General features: G+C 35.9%; 1 protein-coding gene across 1 annotated transcript; it reads left to right on the top strand.

Moving 5' to 3' along the window:
- Window positions 1–210: 210 nt before the first annotated feature.
- On the top strand, window positions 211–7,613 carry LOC110920890 (glycine--tRNA ligase, mitochondrial 1). The gene is made up of 9 exons (XM_022165112.2): window positions 211–858; window positions 2,379–2,761; window positions 2,883–3,000; window positions 3,982–4,176; window positions 4,266–4,490; window positions 4,596–4,655; window positions 4,729–4,809; window positions 5,979–6,384; window positions 7,186–7,613. The coding sequence occupies exons 1-9, from the start codon at window positions 373–375 to the stop codon at window positions 7,416–7,418; spliced, it is 2,187 nt and encodes a 728-aa protein (XP_022020804.1). The 5' UTR covers window positions 211–372; the 3' UTR covers window positions 7,419–7,613.
- Window positions 7,614–21,534: the final 13,921 nt, after the last annotated feature.

Raw genomic sequence — 21,534 nt, 5'->3', positions numbered from 1 at the left:
CCGTTGTTTTTTTCGTTTTTATTTAATTTGTTTTTACGAGTTTTTCCGGTGTTGGTGGTCACTGACAGTGATATAGCATTTGTACTACTTGACACAGTTTTATAACAACCATACTTAATACTATTTCTAATTATAAAGATAGTGATGGATGACAATTGCGAATGCCTTTATCGTAGGTTTCACGGTCAAAATTTCCAAGAGACGAGTTGTAGGATTAGGTCGTCATAATTCATAAATATCGGTTTAAAAAAATATCTATTTCATAAATATCTGCATAAGTGGCCTACAGCAAAGCCCAACTAAAGCCCAAAATCTCAAAACCCTAAGTGGCCGTTTCATTAGAGTGTGTGTGGGACCACCGATCACAACCGCATGCGTTCTTATCCCGCAACCGTATCATCACTCATCCACCACTGCACATTCTCCGTACTCCGCCGCACACTCTCTCTCCGATCACCGGCCACCGTAACCACACCGATGGCCAACGGCTCCACCACCGCCACCGAGGACTCACTCCGACGAGCTCTCGCCGACAAGCAATCCACAATCGATGCTCGTGGCAGCGCCATACGTCAATTGAAGAGTTCCGGAGCTTCGAAATCGGAGATCGATGAAGCGGTTAAAGCGTTGAATAATTTGAAACTTGAGAAAACGTCAATTGAGAATCAACTGAAGGCTTCGATTTCCGGTGATTCTGGTACTAGTAGAGATGCGTTTCGTCAGGCGGTTGTTAATACGCTTGAACGAAGATTGTTTTATATTCCGTCGTTTAAGATTTATAGAGGTGTTGCTGGTTTGTATGATTACGGTCCTCCTGGTTGCGCCGTTAAGTCTAACGTCCTTGCGTTCTGGCGTCAGGTACATTTGTAATTATAAACTGCAATTTGTGAAATTAAGTTTTTATTAGCAATTTGTGAATTAAGTTTGTAATTGACTGTTATAAATGCGATTGGTGAATTGGATACGCCATGCATTTCGAATTAGGATTCATCTTTTATACCAGTTTGATCACTTCAAAACTATATTTAACAAAATATATATATATATAGTTGTACACATATATAATTATATTATATACATTAATCTTGTGAAAATTTGACGTTAAGAATCAAAAAGGAAATTTGTGGAAGTGGTGGAATGTTTTTAAAACATGTAGCCTAAATGTGTCACTTATTTAATCTGAACATGAATTTTTTAGCTTTAAAAGTTGTTATATCACATTTTTCTACTGTTTTAGTTTGTGTGTTTTTGTCACTGATGAATAAAATACTACATGAGTTGAGTATTCAATAAATTCTGGTATGAAGCTTATTTGTGTTTGAAAAGTTTTGCATAATATTGTAACATAGTTATCAATAGCGAAGATAGCGTTCGCTATCGCGCGCTTCATAGCGAATCGACCATATCTCGCAATATGTTACTTAGCGACTCCATAGCGTGATTATAGCGAGATTCCGACGACAAATTCCGGCTCCGGTGCTGTAATTTTTGCCGGAAACCTGCCGGAAGACAGGAGGAAGAAGAAGAGAAAAGAGCGGCTGCGTGTTTACGTGTTTTAGCTTTTTAGGGTTAAATAACTTTTTGGATTTAAACCTTTAACCCCTCTATCTTTTCACTACTTAAACATATAGTCCCTAAAACTTGTAAAAATTTACATAGAAGTGTAAAACTAGTTTGAGTATTTTAACATTTAACCCCCTCTATCATCAATAGTTTACATTTGGTCCTTAAACTTCAAAATTTATACATAAAAAGTATAAAATTAACATTATATATATAAAAAAAATTATAAACTTCAAAATTTATACATAAAAAGTATAAAATTAGCTATTTTTTATTTCTTAAATTTTTAACTACCTTATCGCTAAACACGAAATAGCGGGCGCTATTTCGTAGCTATCGCTACGTAGCATATAGGTACCTCGTCGCTATTTGTCGCTATTCGCTATCAATAACTATGTATTGTAATAAAAATTCCTATTTTTTGGAGACTTTACATATAGGTATCTAGGGATGGGGTTCTGTACAAATGAAATTAACCAACTAAACCTACAAATAACTAGAGTAATTAGTATTCTACCGTTTTAAACTAGAGTAATTAAACTACAAAATTTGAAGTAGAGTAATAATAATTACTCGAGTTCAAAAGTTGTAGAGTAATCATAATCACTCTAGTGTTAGCATAATTGCTCTAGTTATTTGTATGTTTGGCACATTAAATCTATTTGTATCTAATACCACATGAGTTGAGTATTTGGATAAAGTTCTGGTATGAAGCTTAACTGTGTTTGAAAAGTTTCAGTATATAATATTATACTAAAGATTTCTATTTTTGGTTGCGTATTGGTACCTAATATTGTTGTTTATTTTTTTGTCAGCATTTTGTGCTGGAAGAGGATATGCTAGAAGTTGACTGTCCTTGTGTGACCCCTGAGGTCGTCTTGAAAGCTTCTGGTCATGTTGATAAGTTTACCGACCTTATGGTTAAAGACGAGAAGACCGGTAATTGCTACAGAGCTGACCACCTTCTTAAAGATTATTGCAAGGATAAACTTGAGAATGATTTGGCTATGAGCGCTGACAAGGCAGCTGAATTAAAACACGTTCTTGCGGTTCTTGATGATCTCTCTGGTGAACAACTTGGGGCCAAGATCAAGGAATACGGTATAGTGGCACCAGATACTAAGAATCCTCTTTCAGATCCTTATCCGTTTAACCTCATGTTTCAGACTCAAATTGGTCCATCTGGCGCAAGCACTGGGTCAGTGATGTTTTTTATATTGATCTACAGTTTGTTACAAAAAATATATGTGTTAATTTAAGTTTTTAGTACATTTTTTTAGTTTTTGCGCATGCAACTCATTTTCTTTGATATTATCCAGGTACATGCGCCCTGAAACGGCACAAGGCATATTTGTTAACTTCAAAGACTTGTACTATTACAATGGAAACAAGCTTCCCTTTGCTGCTGCTCAAATTGGTCAAGCTTTCAGAAATGAGGTAATTTGCTATTTTGAGAACTTGAGTCTAGATGTATTCTTTTATAAATTGACTAGCTTACAAACCCGTGTATTACACTGGTTAAATATCGAAAAAAAGGACTGAATATTATTTTAATTTGTCGGTATTACAAACCCGTGTATTATACGGGTTGAATATCGAAAAAATGTAAATCATAAACTTCTATATAATCCATATCACACGGGTCGAAGAAATATAAATAAACTTTAATCCTATAATAAAAATGTGTAACATGGCTAATGTAATAATATTATAATCTTCTCACGGTTGAATATCGTGTATATTGGTATTGTTGATGGGTGTATCAGTTGTATTATAAATTATAATATTTTTAAATTTTCCATGTGATAAATTCAGTCTTTTTTTGTTTATAAGATTTGTGTTGAGGTGGTAGTTTAGAGTATTATAAATTTAAATTACAATATTATTTGTATTGTTATATAACGTCTTTGTTATAATATTTATTTTATATTATTAGGAAGTTTGACTATTTTTTACGGTAAAAATTATTAATATATATATATATATAATTAAAATTATAATAAGGATAAGGATTAATAAACTTTGGAATCGTTTATTATAATTATAATAAGATAAAAAATAAAATAAAGAATATTTTAAAATAAAATACAAGTAAAAATTGTGAGATTGAACGAGAGAGTGCCTCGTTCGTGGCATTAATTAGAATGGTTTATTAGAAGTTAGATTATTTGGAAGAGTATGTTTTGTAGCTTGGGTCGTCTTTCTAACTAATGCAATTACGATTTTTTATTGCATGCAAGATATATATTTCAAAATAATGTTGTAAAAAGTCTGTAGTATAACATTTCTCATACGAAATACTATTCTTGGTTTATTTCATCTCCACTATGTATCATTCATCTACAACTTTATCCAGATCTTGAAATATGTTTAAATTATTGTGTTGGAATTAAACATATGTTTTGACTTTTTATTCAGATCTCACCTAGACAAGGTCTTCTACGTGTCCGCGAATTCACTCTTGCGGAAATAGAGCATTTTGTGGACCCCGATGACAAGTCACATCCAAAGTATTCTGAAGTTAAAGACCTAAAATTTCTGATGTTCCCAAGGGATGAACAAATGTCAGGCCAATCTGCAAAAGTACTTTGTCTCGGTGAAGCAGTTTCTAAGGTTATTTTTCCCATCTATTGATAAGGACATTAACTCCATTTTTAACACATGTATTTAAATGGTATTAAATGCTGTTTAACTTTCTACAGGGGATTGTGAATAATCAAACACTTGCATACTTCATTGGGAGAGTATATCTGTTTTTGACACGGTTAGGGATAGATGAAAAACGATTGCGATTTAGGCAGCATCTTCCAAATGAGATGGCTCACTATGCTGCAGACTGTTGGGATGCTGAAATCGAGTCTTCTTATGGCTGGATTGAGTGTGTTGGGATTGCTGATAGATCTGCATATGATCTGCGTGCACACACTGTATGTGTTTTATACTTTTACTCACCGTATCTTATTTTTTTTATTTATTTCAATTTATTCATTTAGACAAGCTTTTTGTTTATGTAATTTCCTTTTTTATATTAGGACAAAAGTAATGTAGCTCTTGTAGCTCAAGAGAAATTTGCCGCACCAAAAGAAGTAGAGGTACTATTGTACTTGTGATGTTTATTTTTTGTTTTTTAAATCAAGCAGCTGCTAATATATAATGCTTTTATAGAAACTGGTTATTACACCTTCTAAGAAGGAACTTGGCCTTGCATTTAAGGGTAGTCAAAAGATGGTGGCTGAAGCACTTGAGGTAAAGAAATTCATCTTTCACATCACTCTCTGCAGAATTAATATCAACTGAAGAGTCAGTAAACTTTATGGTTGTTTGTTTTATTGAGATACAAGTAACATTGTAAATTTTTTATCACTAGTATAGTTTCTTTAACCATATATATATTACATTTAACTATTTATAAGTTAGTCAAAATGAAAAGAGAAGTGATGATGCGTCCACCTGAGTTAGTTTTGACCCGTACATATGTATAAACTCGAAACCATTTTAGCGGTGTTAAGACTGGTGGTGAATGAGGAGCTGGTCTAATCAGAATCCTATCATGAACTCGCTTCTTGAAAACATGTTATAGATCTTAGGTACTATGCAGTTAATATCGGTGATCGGTCCCCATTTAAAATATCGGTACTATATCGGTACTGATATATCGGTGATACTGACCGATATATCAACGATTTTCCCGATACCAATATCTTTCTTCTTAGTTCTACCATTCGTCTTTCTTCTTATTGCTGCTATTAGCGTTTTAAGTCTTGATCAGTTCCTACATGCTATGATTGTTAGTGTTAAATGTTAGTGTTTTAAGTCTTAATCAGTTCCTACATGCTATGATTGTTAGTGTTCTGCAAGTTGCAAAAGGTTACTTTGTTAATGGTAGGACAGTATCCTGAATTGTTGGTGCTAAAAGTGCTATATATATATATATAAATTCAGCATGATATTAAAATTACCGATATCCCACCCCGATAACCGATATCTCAAATATCGGTCCTTGACCGATATCTGATTTTTTACCGCATTAACTGCACAGCTGCAGAATAGATATCAACTGAAGAGTCAATAAGTGAATAAACTGTATGGATGTTAACTGTCACTTTTATTGAGATACAAGGTACATTGTAAATTTTTTATCAGTAATACAATTTTTTTCAGTACAGTAATAAATTTTTTATCAGTAATATAAGTTGGTCAAAATGAAAAGAGAAGTGATGATGCGCCCATTTGAGTTAGTTTTAACCCGTACGTAGATATCATGTGTATAAACTTGAACCCATTTTAGGGGTGTGTGGTTGAACCAGGAGCGGGTCTAATCGAAACTGACCTGAACCCATTTAAACTAAACCCAAACCCTCAGTTTTCATGTTAGCTTTATTTCGTGTTATGGATTTAACTAGTGCTTTTTTTAGGCGATGGACGAAAAAGAGGCAATGGACATGAAGGCGGCTTTAGAAACCAAAGGGGAAGTACAATTTGAAGTTTGTACTCTTGAGAAAACAGTTGCAATAAAGAAGAACATGGTGTCAATTTCAAAAGAAATAAAGAAAGAACATCAAAGAACATTTACACCTTCTGTGATCGAACCATCTTTTGGCATTGGAAGAATCATCTATTGTCTCTATGAACACTCTTTTTACATGAGACCAAGCAAAGCTGGGGATGAACAGTTGAACGTTTTCCGTTTCCCTCCTCTTGTGGCCCCCATCAAATGTACTGTTTTCCCATTGGTTCAAAACCAGCAATACGAGGAAGTCGCCAAACAGATTTCTAGATCTTTGACTGCAGCTGGGATTTCAAACAAGAAAGATATTACAGGTATGCCATTGATTTTAAAGAATTATTTCTTTCGTCTTTTATGCATTTTCTTATCTTAAATAACCATCAGTTGTTCACTCAAAGAACTTATTATATCGAGTAAAGTGCCATTTTCGTCTCAGTGGTTTGGCTAGTTTTGCGATTTTTGTCCAAAGGTTTGTTTTTCCGCATCTGGATCCAAAAAGTTTGAAATCTTGCCATTTTCATCTGGCTCGTAAGCTCCATCCATTTTCTCCGTTATGTCAGGGGCTATTTCTGTCTTTTTTGTGAACTTAAAGGGCAATTTGGTTTAACGGATTCGGTCATGTATATTACATTTAACGAGTTGCCTTTTAAGTGAAAAAGACCGAGTTGCCTTTTAAGTGAACAAAAAAGACAGAAATACCCCTGACTTAACGGAGAAAAATGGATGGAGATTAACCAGCCAGATGAAAATGGCAAGATTTCAAACCTTTTAGATCTAGATGCGGAAAAACATTATTACAACTACAAACGGTAAAATCAAAACACCACTGCTCTCTTTGTTTTTACTTGAATATTTAAATCAACTTTTAAAATACACTTTCAATCCATATAAGATCATAAACAGGTGCAGAAAGCCATTTCTCTTCTTGCTTTTTTCATTTGCATTAAACTGTAAAAATGCAAAAATAAGTTGCGTAAGCTTGTCACAATCCTAACGTTAACAAAATAGTCAGTTTGTGTAATTTGGTAGTTAAAAACCTTGTACATTTTAACCCAAAAAAGGAACATAATAGGAACATTAACAAGAGCCTAAGTTAACATGTCTGCTATTTGTAGGTACATCAATAGGAAAAAGATATGCGAGAACAGATGAACTTGGTGTGCCATTTGCTGTAACTGTGGACTCCACATCATCAGTGACAATTCGTGAGCGTGACAGCAAGGATCAAATCCGTGTGAACGTGGATGAGGTGGCAGCAGTGATAAAGGACGTATCCGAGGGGCGGTGCAAATGGAACGATATTTTACAGAAATACCCTGCTCACACTTCAGCTTCCGCAGATGAGTGAAAACCAATTTGATTTATCAAGTACGGCCCACTTTTTTTTGCTGTCAAAACAAAATATACTGTTTTTCTCAACATCGTCGTCTTACTTTTTTTTTGAAACAAAACAATTAGTTTTTGTCATATTGAGCAAGACCTTACTATATACTGCTCAGTTGTTAAAAATTGTTGTTAATTCAGATATATTTTGTGGGTCCTATCCATGGTCGCGTCTTTGTTCATAAATAATTTTATGGATGATGCACAAAGGGGTCGGTATTTAAATTCGCTTTAATGCAAGGTAAGCACAATCATTGACACTTGAGCCAAGGTAAGACCGGTTAAGTTGGCAATGGTTTGTTTTCGGACCGAGGCGAGAACTGGTCAAATCCGGGACCTAGTATTGTACATAGCTATAAGTAGTCTTTTGTATGTTTTTGAACATACTAAAAATATTCTTAACTAGTGTTTTGAAAGTTTACAAATCGACATGAATAGCCCTAGAACTAGTGCTGTTTATGAGACTTGATAATGTAAGCTTGGGCTCAAAGTTTTCCATTGTGCTGATAATTGGTGCATTCGACGAAAGTAGAGAAAGGAGAAGGTATTTTTAACGGCAAATTTCTTTTAATCCCTGTCGTCTTTGGGTCTGTGTTTAAAGATTGAGCGATTCAAATTTGGAAATGAGAATTTGGGGTTCCTTCGGTCTATTAAAAATTGAACTTATTTGTAAGTTTTCTTTAATTTAACGGGCCATTTAAACAACACTGCCTTAGCCTTCGCCCGCACATGATGTGTTTTTGTGACGCATTAGATTGGCACGAAGAAGAAACTGTACTGACATATCTGACCATTTTTGTTTATATGTCTTGAAATTTTACACACTTATTTATGATTTAGATTTCAAACTTCACCTTTTGGTATAACAAATTTATATACTAATGTGATAACCAATTTCTTGTTTATCTGTTTTTGTTTTAATTGTTTTCATTTATATTACTCGATGAAATTTACATAAGATTATACGTAGTGGTGCGGTATATGTATATACCACCGGAATCCTCCATGACGCCCCATAGCGCCCGGCCACACCACTACGGCTGGCGCTATGGGTGAAAAATCCCTCCTCGCGAAATGCATAACGGCGTTGCCCATGAAGACCCACTCACACATACATACATATATACAAAGCCTCATACATATTTCGCCCCACTACACCCTCTTGTGATTTAAAGCCCCATAAAGCTCATCTCTTACGCGTTTCGCCACTTGTCGCATAACGTCCCACAAAGTGCTTTATGACTACACATGGCCTAAAACAATAGTTACAACTCGCAATTAGGCCTTGCAATCTCAATTAGGCCTTGCAATCTTACACGCTTTTAAAAAGATAACAAGTTAAGCTTAAAGCTTATCTTCAACAAAGCATCTAAATGTGGGTCAAGAGACTATAAATAAGGGATGTTTCAAACCACGTATCGCAACATGATGAAGCTTTATGCAAGCTCCTAACCACGTATCCCAACATTTTGTGAATTCCTTAATTCCTTAGAAGCTTGAATGGAGTGAACATAAATGAGCTCGAACTCAAGCCTGAAAAGAAGCTCTTTTAATGAACGATACTTATCAAACACAAGTAGGCCCGCGAAATGTGTAAATAAATTAATATATAAGTAAATAAGTACCAGACGAATCAAGCTCGAGCTAGAAAAAAACTACTCATGAGAGGAACTCGGGCTAGTTAAACAAGCTGAGCTCGAGCTTTTAGACAAACCTGGAGTCACGTCGATTTGTTTTTACTTGGATTGCTAGCTGTGATCACAGATGGTTAAGTCGCCATGGCCTGTGCGCATCACTGTCGATTGCCTGTACGAATCACACCACTAGGAATGGAGCTCTATGCCTCTTATCCACATTCATGTCCATTTGTTTTTGTCTGCGCATGTGCATGCCCATATCTATCTATTCTGTATTAATATCTTTTTATTAAAAACAATACATTCAATATTTTAAGTATTTTTGCCCGTTCATCCCCTCTAAATATATATTGTTAGTTACCTACAAACTTACATTTGGCGTGATAAATACTCGAGATTAGGGGTGTAAACGAGCCGGGCCGAGCCCGAGCTCGACCAGGCTTGAGCTCGGCTCGTTAGGTTTTTATGAAGCTCGAGCTCGAGCTCGGCTCGGTTCGAGCCTATTTCTTTGAGCTCAAGCTCGACTCGTGAGTAAAACCCAAAGCTCGAGCTCGGCTCGAACTATTTTGAGAACCTTAAACGAGCTAAAAGCTCGGCTCGAGCTCACTTCAACATCGCTTAAATGAGCCAAAGCTCGGCTCTAGCTCGGCTCATCAATGATATCCATCATTATTAATATATTATATATATAAAAATTAAAATTTTGTATGGGCTCGTTTAGGCTTGCGAGCCTAAACAAGCTTTGTATTTCAGGCTCGAGCTCGGGCTCGATAACAAAACGAGCTCTATTTCAGGCTCGAGCTCGGGCTCCGATCACGAGTAGCTCTCGAGCCTCTGGGCTTGTTTACACCCCTACTGGAGATAGATATTAGGGCTCGAGTCTCGTGTCGTTTATTCTTTATTTATTGTTTTGTGTATTTAGAGGGTGTTTAGGTGGGTTTTTTTTTTTTTTTTTTTTTTTGTGTAGTGGGTTTTTTAGAAGCCTTTGTACCATCTATATCTATATATACTTAAAAATTTAGTTATATCAACTTTTTTACAACCTTCATTATGAGTATCTTAAATACATTTGTGTCTTTCAAGTTATTGAATGAATAGCATCTAAATTATTATAACTTTGGTTACTTGCACCATTAAACCAAAAAAAAAAAAAACATTCAACTTCCTTACGAAGAAAAAAAATCGAAGACTCCATTTTTTAACTGGCATGTATTAATCCTATAATCAATGACTTTAATTAAATGAAAAATTAAAATCATTGAATGAATAGCATCTGAATTATTATAACTTTGGTTACTTGCACCATCAAAACAAAAAAAAAACCCTCAACTTCCTGACGAAGAAAAAAATCGAAGACTCCATTTTTGTAACTGCCATGTATTAATCCTATAATCAATCACTTGAATTAATTAATAATTGTTGGTAACTGAATCATTTTGATGTTATAAAAGAGATTGATGTCACCGATTTCACACACAAGCTCGATTCTGATTAGGAGCACAATGGTCGCTGCCACACACCTTTGCTAGCGTGACGCACCATGACGCCAACGCCTTCCTTGCGTTCTGTTCTGAGTTACATCCCAACCGAGCACCAACAACGCAATCACCATAACTCTCCCCGTACTACGGCGCCCTTTGGAGTTCTAACCGCCGCCACCGTTGAACTCCCACCCTGATTTCGATCACGTCAAAGGTAATACACCGATTTGTTTGCTATGAAAACCGTTAATGAAATTAAGAAAGTTTTAACCATTGTTCAACTTATATATACAAATTAATGAGGGAACGAAGCAGGTTTTGATCATTCCAAGATTTCTGAATGAGAAGAACAAGATGATGAAAATGATTACTTATTTGATTGTGGCGGTCATTCCAGAAACAGAAGTTTTGCCTTGGTTAGGGTGGATTCCAAAGAAAGTTAATTGTTTTTATGGCGGGATGAGAAGGAAAGTTAATGTGTGATGTGCTTTATGGTGAGGGAGTTGGCTCATCGTTTAATGATCAATTAAAGGCTCGAGCAAAGGTATCGGATCCGACATGGGAGAAATTTGAATGTGCTCTAAGGTGAGGGAGTTGGCTGATCGTTTAATGATCATTTACAGGCTCGAGCAAAGGTACCGGATCAGGCATGGGAGAAATTGGAAAGTTTCAGCTTTTCAAAATTTTCTATGCATTGTATGGTTGCCCTCTTGTGTCTATGGGGTTGTCCTTTTCACTTTTCTTTCCATTTTGCTTAATTTTTGGCTAAGCAAGGTGCTTAGCCTTTAATAAAATTGCTTTTCCAAAAAATATTGATAGTATTAGTGATGATGATTGGTACAGTGGGAACCATATTTTATATATACATGAATTTATATGGGTTGAACAGCAACACGAGTTGTTAATATTTAGTTTCCACAACAACTATCATTACTATTTAGTTTAAATAATACGTCCCATACCGTATCCCAAATAATAAAACAAGTTATTACAGATAAACATCTAGTCAAATATTCTGTTCCGACAACTCAGATTTAAATAAAATAAGTATTGTTTGTTGTTCTAAAGACCCCTATTCTGTTGACTTCCGACAACTATTTGTTGGGGGGCTCTAGAGCTTTATTCTAGCCTCGCTTTCCTAGCAAGCAAACATCTTAAACACCTGTCACATACGTTAAAATAAAGTCAATACATAAAATGTAAAGGTGAGCATACAAGTTTGATATAGCATATAGAGTTCGAAATAGTTTACGCATAACCAGCACGTACACAGAGGAAAATGAAGCATGTTAATTATCGACATGGATCTATCGATACCAATGACTGCGGGTTGACTGTCCGAGACAGTTCGCAATACATGATTACCACCGTAATCCATGCAAGTAATTGTCCTTAACAACTCCCGTGTGAACGGGTGCTGAGTCCAAACTATAGTACTACGTCGTTAAGGCAGGTAGACAGCATTCCACGTGTAAACATAACAACAAGCATTCATTTAGTCACGTAATACATGCGAATCGGTTAGCGTTCAAATAATTGAGAAGTGTATTCGATTGTGATTTTGATAAGTAACGTATGTAACACCCAAAAGTGCTAAAGCAAAAAGGGTTCGAGTATACTCACTGCGATTGCTTGATGGATTGAAGGGAGCGCTTGAGAGTAGGGTTAGCCTGAATAGTTCGATAGCATAACGATGAGTAACACGTTAAATGGAAACAAGTGGTGATGGGTCGAACAACCTGATCGATCGAACAGCAGGTTCGATCGAACGGTTTGTTCGTTCGGATAGACAGTCCGTTCGGACAGTCTGTTCGATCGGTAGGTAGGCTCGATCGGCTAAACTGTTCGAGTGGATTGTTTCTTCCTTTGAGTAGGATGTGTTTGTGTATGATGGCTTGACCTTTCGAAGTTTTCGTTGTAGTATTTGAGAACTCTGAAGTGTTCTTACCTTTCAGGTCGATCGATCGAACGGCCTGTTCGATCGGTCGGCTTAACCGATCGGTTAGGAACTTCAAAAGTGGGTCCTCAGTGGGATGTCGCCTGATCGGACCACATGTTCGATCGGGTGGCACTCCAATACGACGAACGAGTTGAAAATCGATTAAGGGTTGAAGCATAGTATCTCATGATCCGAAGAGTAATGTTGACAAACAGTTGTTCGATCGAACATTACTTCGTTCAATACCATACTTAATAAAATTGTCAAAGTGTGGGGCCATATGCTAGCCGATCGGCTGGCCTGGTCGATCGGCTGACATGTCCGACCGGCTAGGCTGTTCGATCGAACAACCTGTCCGATCGGTCAGCTTTCTGACCTGGTCGGCCTTTTCGTCTAACACTTGGCTGTTCTGATTGTTTTGACGTTATATCGAGGTATTTTGACAACGAGCTGAACCATAACACTTTCGTTCTTACTTGTTTCCCCTGCTCGGATAGGAATCACCCAAGTCCGGCCGGTGAACGGTTCGGAATGGTAGTTTAACGTTTAACACGGAATCGGTGAACCTCGTAGGTAGAATCCGAATCCTGAACCACACAACCGTTAGAATGATTCGTGAGTTGGCTCAAGCTCCATTTCTACCGGTTTGAAGGCATTGAGTGTAAAAGAGTTGAAAGAAAGTTGGAAATCCTTCTTTCAATCCTTCTCACCATGTAAATGTTCAGATCTGTAATAGATCTTAGTTTGTTTATGTGGAAATCGGCTAGATCCAAGTGATTCTTGGTGGAATAAGGCCAAAACATGATGTTCTTGAAGAACACCATGATGACATCATCCTAGAATGCTTAGATCTTGATGATTTCACGGTTAGAAATCAAGATTTGAAAGATAAAAAGGTGTAGGAGTGTGTATTGATTAAGAAAGTACAAGATTTAGGATGAAAACTTACCGGAATCGAGAGAAATCTGAGAAAAGAGGAGGAGCACGAGCTGGTCGGTCAGAGAGTTTCCAAAAGTGGAAAGAATGACAATGACAGGCCTATTTATAGGCTCCAAAAGAGGAAAGGGCTGGCCGATCGGCCAGGCACCCCGATCGGATAGCCTGCTCGATCAGACTGTCTGTTCGATCGGCTGGGCTGTTCGATCGGCTGACAGCCTGATCGATCAACAGCCTGGTTCGAACGTTCGGTGCGACGATTTCTGATATTTCGATTTCGATTGAAGACGATACGAATACGATAGAGTTTCCTATTCAAATTAATTTTAGTCCCAACCACTATATCTACATACAAGCATCTATATTACACTCTATCCTTACGCTACCATTCATCATAATTCAATTTCGATTGAGTTTCGAGTTTCGATTCGATTGATTCGATTGATCACTACACAAAACATAAAGTAAGCACGCACAGGTAACATGACGTGTGCGCGACTACACATATTTTTACAATGAAATTACACACGATTTGGTTTTAAATTTATAAAAGTGATTATTACTTTTACATCAAAACACACACGAAAGAGGCAAGTGTACCCCGTCATACATGTAGTAAAGTATCGGTAAGAACCAAGTATCGATCCAAGGAAATGGGCGGAGAAATAATACTAAACCTTTGTCACTAAACTACCGGTAAAAACATAAGTTGTTTGGTTTTTAATAAACTAAAGTAAGCATAAACAAATACTTATAAAACATAATAGATTTCAAATACTGAAATAGATAAATAGCCTTGCTTAATATACAACCAAAGCATGTCAACTAAGTCGGTTTTGGCACTAGAAGCATTCGGTCAATTTTCCAATTTAAGACAATTAGTATCCCTTTCGGGAATCCTAACATGACAATCATTCAGAAAGCTAAAACGATAAACACACTTTTTTTTTTGGGTAAAGGGTTACCCCGGTGAATCTATTATAAACCACAAATAAGTACAAGTAGTGAGGATGAATTCCACACTAGTTCATATACAGGACATGCCCCATATATGTAAGCCAACAATCATAAAAACAACCTATGACATCACATCAAACCTAGCCTACTACACATCATACAAACGATAAACACACTTTAACCACCTAAAATTGTTCTTTAACGTGCAATTGATAAATGTCTATGAAAATCTTCTAAAAATAAGTTAGTCATCCGTTAGGAGTTTTCTAACCGCACTTAATCAAGGAAAGCGACACCGATAAACACAATGCAACCACCGAGACAGGCATAAACTAGATTAAATCACAACTAAGTTCATTTTACAAACCTTGTACATAAATTCACCCAGATAGCAATTTTGGCCTAAACTACTAACTAAGCTAACAAATCATGGCAATAATTAATAACGACACCATTTAACCCGTTAGAGTCCTTACGTGACGGCAAGCTTTCTTGATTAATAATAATTACATTTTATTAAACCACTAACCATTTCTAGTATCATGGTGCCCACATTTTAACCAAGCTAAACTAGTTAACCAAGTTTAAAGTTTACTAATACATGATTAATTAAGCTTCATTTTTCAACTATCTTAACTAACCAAGTACCAATCATCCAACACAATTAGTTATAATCAAGAAATCAATATCAATAACAAGGTTGCAAACTAATCATCAAAGATAATCATAGAAAATACTTCCAAATATCATTACAAACAAAGATTAACATACTAATGGCTATAATCAAGCAAGGGATTGGTGTGTTTTTGCCCAAAGGCTTACATTAATACATAATAATCAATCTAAATGCTTGAAACTTAACAAAAACATGGAAAGATTTAAGAAACCAAACCATAAACAAGCATAAGAATGAGAATCCGGATAGTAATCGAGCTAAACGGGACAATGTGGCTTGAATCCGGGCGAAAGCTAATGCCTCCGAAGCTTGAAAAACGCCTGTGAAGCTCTCCAAAATTCCAGAGTTACGAACAGAATGTTTCTGTTCGTTTTTTATATATTTTCGATGTCGCACGGTCGTGCACCGATTGCACGACCGTTCACCTTTTGCATTATTAGAGTTACTGTTCATGACATCAGCAGAGTTGACTGGTCTTCGGTCTCGCACGACCGTTCTTCATATGGCACGACCGTGCGTTTCTGGGATCTTGTTGCACGGATTGATGCACTGGTCGTTCATCACCGGGATTTGGCTGAACATCGGATCCGCACGGGGTGCAATGTATGGCACGTCCGTGCGTCACCGGGATTGTCTTGCACGCCGTGTTGCACTGGTCGTTCATCACCGGTTGGTCTTGATATGTCGGAGATGCACCGTCGTTCCTCAGACCACACGACCGTTCCACTTGCCCAGGTCAGTTTCCTAACAGAATGTTCGCAGCTTCGTCGTTTTGTCCGGAAAGTCCTCGTTTTCACTATCATCTTGTCCGGTATGCTGTTTTAGGCCTGTAAACAAAAGTATACATAATTAAGTATCCGAATGACGATTTTACGGCCGAAAACGCATAAAATGGGGATAAAATGGGGGACTAAAATATGTGTAAATTAGCGAATATCATAACACATAAGGCACACACACACGTAACGTAACACCAAATTCACATAATTCGAGTTTCGAGTTCGATTGATGATTCGATTAGCTTGATTATTGATTGATTAACTTTATCGCATTGTTACTTCCTACTATTCACCGTCGTAAATCGTTTCGCTTCGATTAAAAATTCGATTACTTCGATTCCTTTTTGATTAACAACACTTACTCCACATAATGGGTATGTTTGGCAAAAGTAGCTGGTAGCTGGAAGCTGTAAGCTGGTAGCTGGTGGCTGGAAGCTGGTAGCTGTAGCTGGTAGCTAGTAGCTGTAGCTTTTTAGATATATTTGGTGTTTGGTAGAATAGCTGGAGCTTTTAATAAAATGTATAAAATGACCAAAATGGACATAACTAAAAATTTAGAAAGTTGGTGCATTAAAAAGTTTCCTATTTTTAGAGGTTAAAATAGTCATTTTTTCCCTAAAAGCTTGTAGCTCCTTCTAAACGCTACTAGTAGTAGCGTTCAACCAAAAGCTTCAAGCTCCTAACCTAAAAGCTTAAAGTTCCTTCAACCAAACAAGACTTTTTATTGAGTAGGAGTTTTTTCTTAAAAGCTTAAAGCTAGAAGCTCCTAAAAGCTCCATGCCAAACATACCCAATACAAATAAAACATAAAATAGACTAATTACAGTCAAAGAAGTCAAAGTTGACTTGGACTTTGACTTTGACTTTGACATTGACATTCGAAAACACGGGGTGTTACAACTTATATTGTGAATACTTGATATTTGTACTTGATGTCCCACAGCAAATAATTATTAGATATACCTGTTTCGTTGTAAAACACAAAAAGACTGGTTTAATAGAATATTGTATTAGACATGTCCAATTTTATTGTTCCGCTAAAATCATCAACCGAAGTGTTGTTACAGCAACTCCAAAAGCGACAACTGAAATGTCCAGCCAGAAAAAATTAAAAGGTCATCCCCAACTTTCATATGCATTGTCCCACCGACCGCAATGTGGCCATGCAACTTTTTGATGTTCACCCCATTATATTAATTAGTATCCCTATTAGGCCTATAACGTAACCATTATGCCGCACCTATGTTACAGGTAAACACGTTATAGAAGACGGCACGAAACAGGCGCGACCTTTGGTTCACTCGCCGGCAACACAGGATCGCCCTGAACCGGGTCCGGGATTGCTTAGTAGGTGCTATCTTCCCATTATCATGGCGGTGTTCATGATGTGGCACGCCACACGGTCAACCTGCTTACATCTACAATTAAGGCTGATGCCGAGCAGTTAGACCTTAGATTCTGTTTTAGGAATATTTCACCAACAAAGATATATACTTCGCAGGTGAATTTATTTTCTTTTGATTATCATAGGTTGATTTTAATTTATATTTTATCTCAAATTGAGTATATCCAAATAAATAACTTACAAATGGGCCAAGTTGGAGTTGACCAAAAGTGGAGTTGCTTTGTGTCCCAGTTCTGTTAGTTTTTTGCACGTTTGGGTCTTACAACATGAGAAAGTAGTAAGGGCAAAATGGTCAAAATTATTTTTTTGATATTGTATGACAAGAAGCAACCCCCCCCCCTGATTTTTGTACGAACATAACCTTTATAATACTCTAATATTTTTTTATTTAAAAAATGCATCATAATGTTTAATAATTGCAAATTTTTTAAGTAAAAAGGAATAACATGAGAGAATGCGTCTACATAAAGGTTATATTATCATATATATCGTCTTGTGAATTATTCATAACCATCTAAGCATCTTAAGTATCATGATAGAGGGGTTTCGCTTAGGTTACACCATCTTACTATCATATGAATCATTGATAAATATTTACTCAAATAGCACATAGGTTTACATTATGCCTTTTGACTTATCCATGATATCTAATAACAATAATAAAAATAATAATACTATTAATAATTATAACATAAGAGACAATCATAATAATTGTATATGTCATCTAATTTACTATGTGTTCTTAACCATATTTTAAAAATACTCAATAGTTAATGTTACTTAGTGATATATTGTTATACATGTTCCTTACAGTATGTATGGTTTCTAATTTAACATGACATTAAATTATATTCTAACCATACATCAATTAAAGGATATTGATTCCAGACCCTAACTACATATTTACCTTCATAAAGACAGCTTTAATGATGTTTTTAATTCTACTTTATTATATTAAATGTGGCTATAATTGTTATGCCCCTTTGTATGCAAACCCCTAACTTCTCGGTTTCACTCTAATAAAAGTAAGTGACTTATCATTTTCCCATAACAATCATCATTTAATTTTGTGTTAATTAATGTTGTCCATTCCAAAAGACCATCTAAATGGCTTTATAAATCTTTGTCCATATTGCAGTCCATACCTGCCTTCTCTCCAACAACCTATAACCGTTCTGTCTTTACGTGTGGCCATGACAAGGAACGATTCTGTATTCAGAAAAATGGACCACACTAGTAGCCATCTTGACCCACGGTAGAAGAAACAAGCATCACATGGTATGCCCCCTACAAACTACATTGTATATGTAGAATATTCATTTTAGATTATGTATCTTTATCGAAATCGAAGAGTAAAGGACAATATATCTCTATCTCTACACATAATATTATGGAGGACGCATGACACGATTCCAGCCTCCGTAATTTGTTATCTCGACCGTCCCTTTTATAAAATTATAATGTTAAAGAAATTTATACTTTTATATTTAATATTAACTTAACTATATATGCTAAATATTTAATTATGGATAATTATAATATGAATACCCAAATGAGTTTATATATTTTTTATTTTGATCTTAAGTTAATTAATTTAATTATGTTAAAAGGATACTTGAAGGATTATTTACAAAGGTAACCCAATAACCAAAAACGTATTTAGTGGGATCTAGGTGCGAGATTTTCTATCATACATTTTGAGTTAGACAACAAGATTGCCACTAAATAAATATGGATGTTTTTTGTTAGTTAAGACTCAAAAAGAACCATATGTTCAGTATATATATAATTCATCCTTTTATGGTATTATTATAAATCAAGAAATGACTTCGTGACAGGTTGATTGTTATTACATATGATCATACAATTTTCATATGCATGTATGAGTTGACTGTTATATGAAGGCACAAGCTTATTTTTTAATACATTAAATCAAACATCTATTTGGACTTACATTCGTATGTTAAAACCTAACAGTCAGTTTACGAGTTTGACAGGCAATAACCAATCCAAATTCGTATAGTTTGTGACGACCAAGCTGACCCCACACGATTGTTGGTTGTATCCACATCACATAGGAGGACTATATTGCGGTTGAAAAAAAATTAATGTTTTTTTTTAATACCGAAATCTATTTTTTAATATGGAATTCACATTTATAGATATTTATAAATATTTTTTAACAGTTATAAATATTTATAAATATTTTTTAATACCGAATTCACATTTTTAATACCGGAAAAAAGTAATGTTTTTTTTAATACTGAATTCACGTTTATAAATATTTATTGAATTCATAAAATGTAATTTAAATATTGGGTAGATAAAGAGTGTACGTAGTTCGTGGCGAACCAAGCATATGTAAACGTTGGTCATTTTGGTTAAGGTCAAATCAGGTTTGCATTAGAATGTAATATACACTTAGGATATGTCATTTTGGATAAGCACAATATTGGTTATCATTTTTGAATCAAATGGTTAAAGTTTATAGTTATGCTGGTAATATATGCAGAGTGCTGAATTCACCTGTCGTGTTGAAGTCAAACGCATACGCAATAGCCAAGAGTGGTCCAGGCTGACATGTGGCGGTGGGAATTACATGAAAGGTGTGAGGTGTGAAGACAACGATATGTGGTGTGATGGGTGCGAAAACCCCGGTGTCTTCACGAGAGGAAGGTTTGTTTCTAAAAATGTTTAGTTGTATTAATTTGTAGCCATTCTCATGCAGGCTTATAACTGAAAATAAATTACAAACCTTGCACAGTTTCAGGCTAGAACTCGAGGTGTTTGACTCAACAGCCGAAGCTGTTGTTGTCTGCTTTGATAACACCGCCCAACGCTTGACAAAGACCACTGCTCATAGTATACTCACAGCAGAGTCTGGCCTGTCACACGTCTACAGCCTTTATTCCACTGACATACAGGATAAGTTCACTCCGGTGATGGTAAGGAACGCTGATGGAAGCATTTCAACACTGCCGAATTGTTTTCACTCTCTTGTGGGTAGCACTCAGACCCTCCAGCTTGATTCATGTACGTATTATGATCATGGCCATTTTGAATCCTTCAACTGCAAGAATGTCCTGCTAGATGGGGATGGTTGTAAGCCCTTTGGTTCTTCCACACCTCCATCGATCCCCGCTAAAGACAAGGGGTGCTACCCATACCGACACCAGTTAAGCGCGTTGAAGCGATCGTAAGATATATATCGGCTTACACTTTATTCGTGCCCTGTTTAATAAACCATTTTAATTAAAGATGTGCTATTTACCTTTCTACTCGATCTGAAATGTTATTTACATACCTGGTATATGTTTACTCTATTTTAAAATTAGGAGGCTACAACAGTCGGAAACTTGAGTTCGTAAATATAAAAGTGCATTGTTCTATATTAAAAAAAATAGGAATAAAAAAAGTTGGTAACGCATCACTTCGAATATGTAAAGACATATAAGGGGAGAAGTTTGTTTTTGAAAAAAATAAACTTGGTGTCGTTATAAATGGAAAGGCAACAAAAAAACTTTCAACTATAATTGATTGATTTCCATAAACAATGTAATTGTGAATATTTATTTTTAGATAACCGTCTACATAAATGTTTCGCACTTTTCCTTCGCAGGCCTGCTTATGCAGATTCGTATTCATAAGAAACAGTTAACAGTGACCCACATGAAAGGTATACCGTCTGCACTTAGTGTTAGTAATGAAAACCCGTACTACTTTTCAATGCATATATACGTAAACATAGTATACCATTTTTAATAGTTTTCTTTTCGTTATTTCACTGCAGTCAGTTGGCTGGTGATGGGATTGGGGATGACGGTGGCATGCGTTAGCTAAAGTTTGGTCTATGTGTTATCCAATAAGATAGGAAGGCGTGCGAGAGTTTATGCGTTTTTCCTTTTTCTGTTTCATGTTTTTTTTTCTTGGAAGACATCTTTTTTCACTTCTTTTTGGCCGGCAAGTTTTGCCAAGGAAACAACTTATGGTCCATGGTTTAATAAAGTTTAAGCACGCCCCTTTGTAGGCGTATTGTCTTACATGTTATGCACCGGTCGTATCAGACGTCTTACCACGAACAAACAATAGCTATTATGCATGCCGTGCATCGCACGGGCTTTCTCGCTAATTCTTATAATAAAGATCCTTTATATTTGATCATAATCGTTATAAATATTTATACTACTAATTGCTTTAATAAGCTATTTACATACAATAATTATATATATATTTAGTCTTATACATAAAGTAATTTTGTTTACTCGCAAGTC

This window comes from Helianthus annuus, chromosome 17 (assembly GCF_002127325.2).
Source record: "Helianthus annuus cultivar XRQ/B chromosome 17, HanXRQr2.0-SUNRISE, whole genome shotgun sequence".
In the NCBI taxonomy this organism is placed as follows: Eukaryota; Viridiplantae; Streptophyta; class Magnoliopsida; order Asterales; family Asteraceae; genus Helianthus; species Helianthus annuus.
The sequence above is the reverse complement of the archived record's forward strand: the minus strand, read 5'-3'. Positions and strand labels throughout refer to the sequence as shown.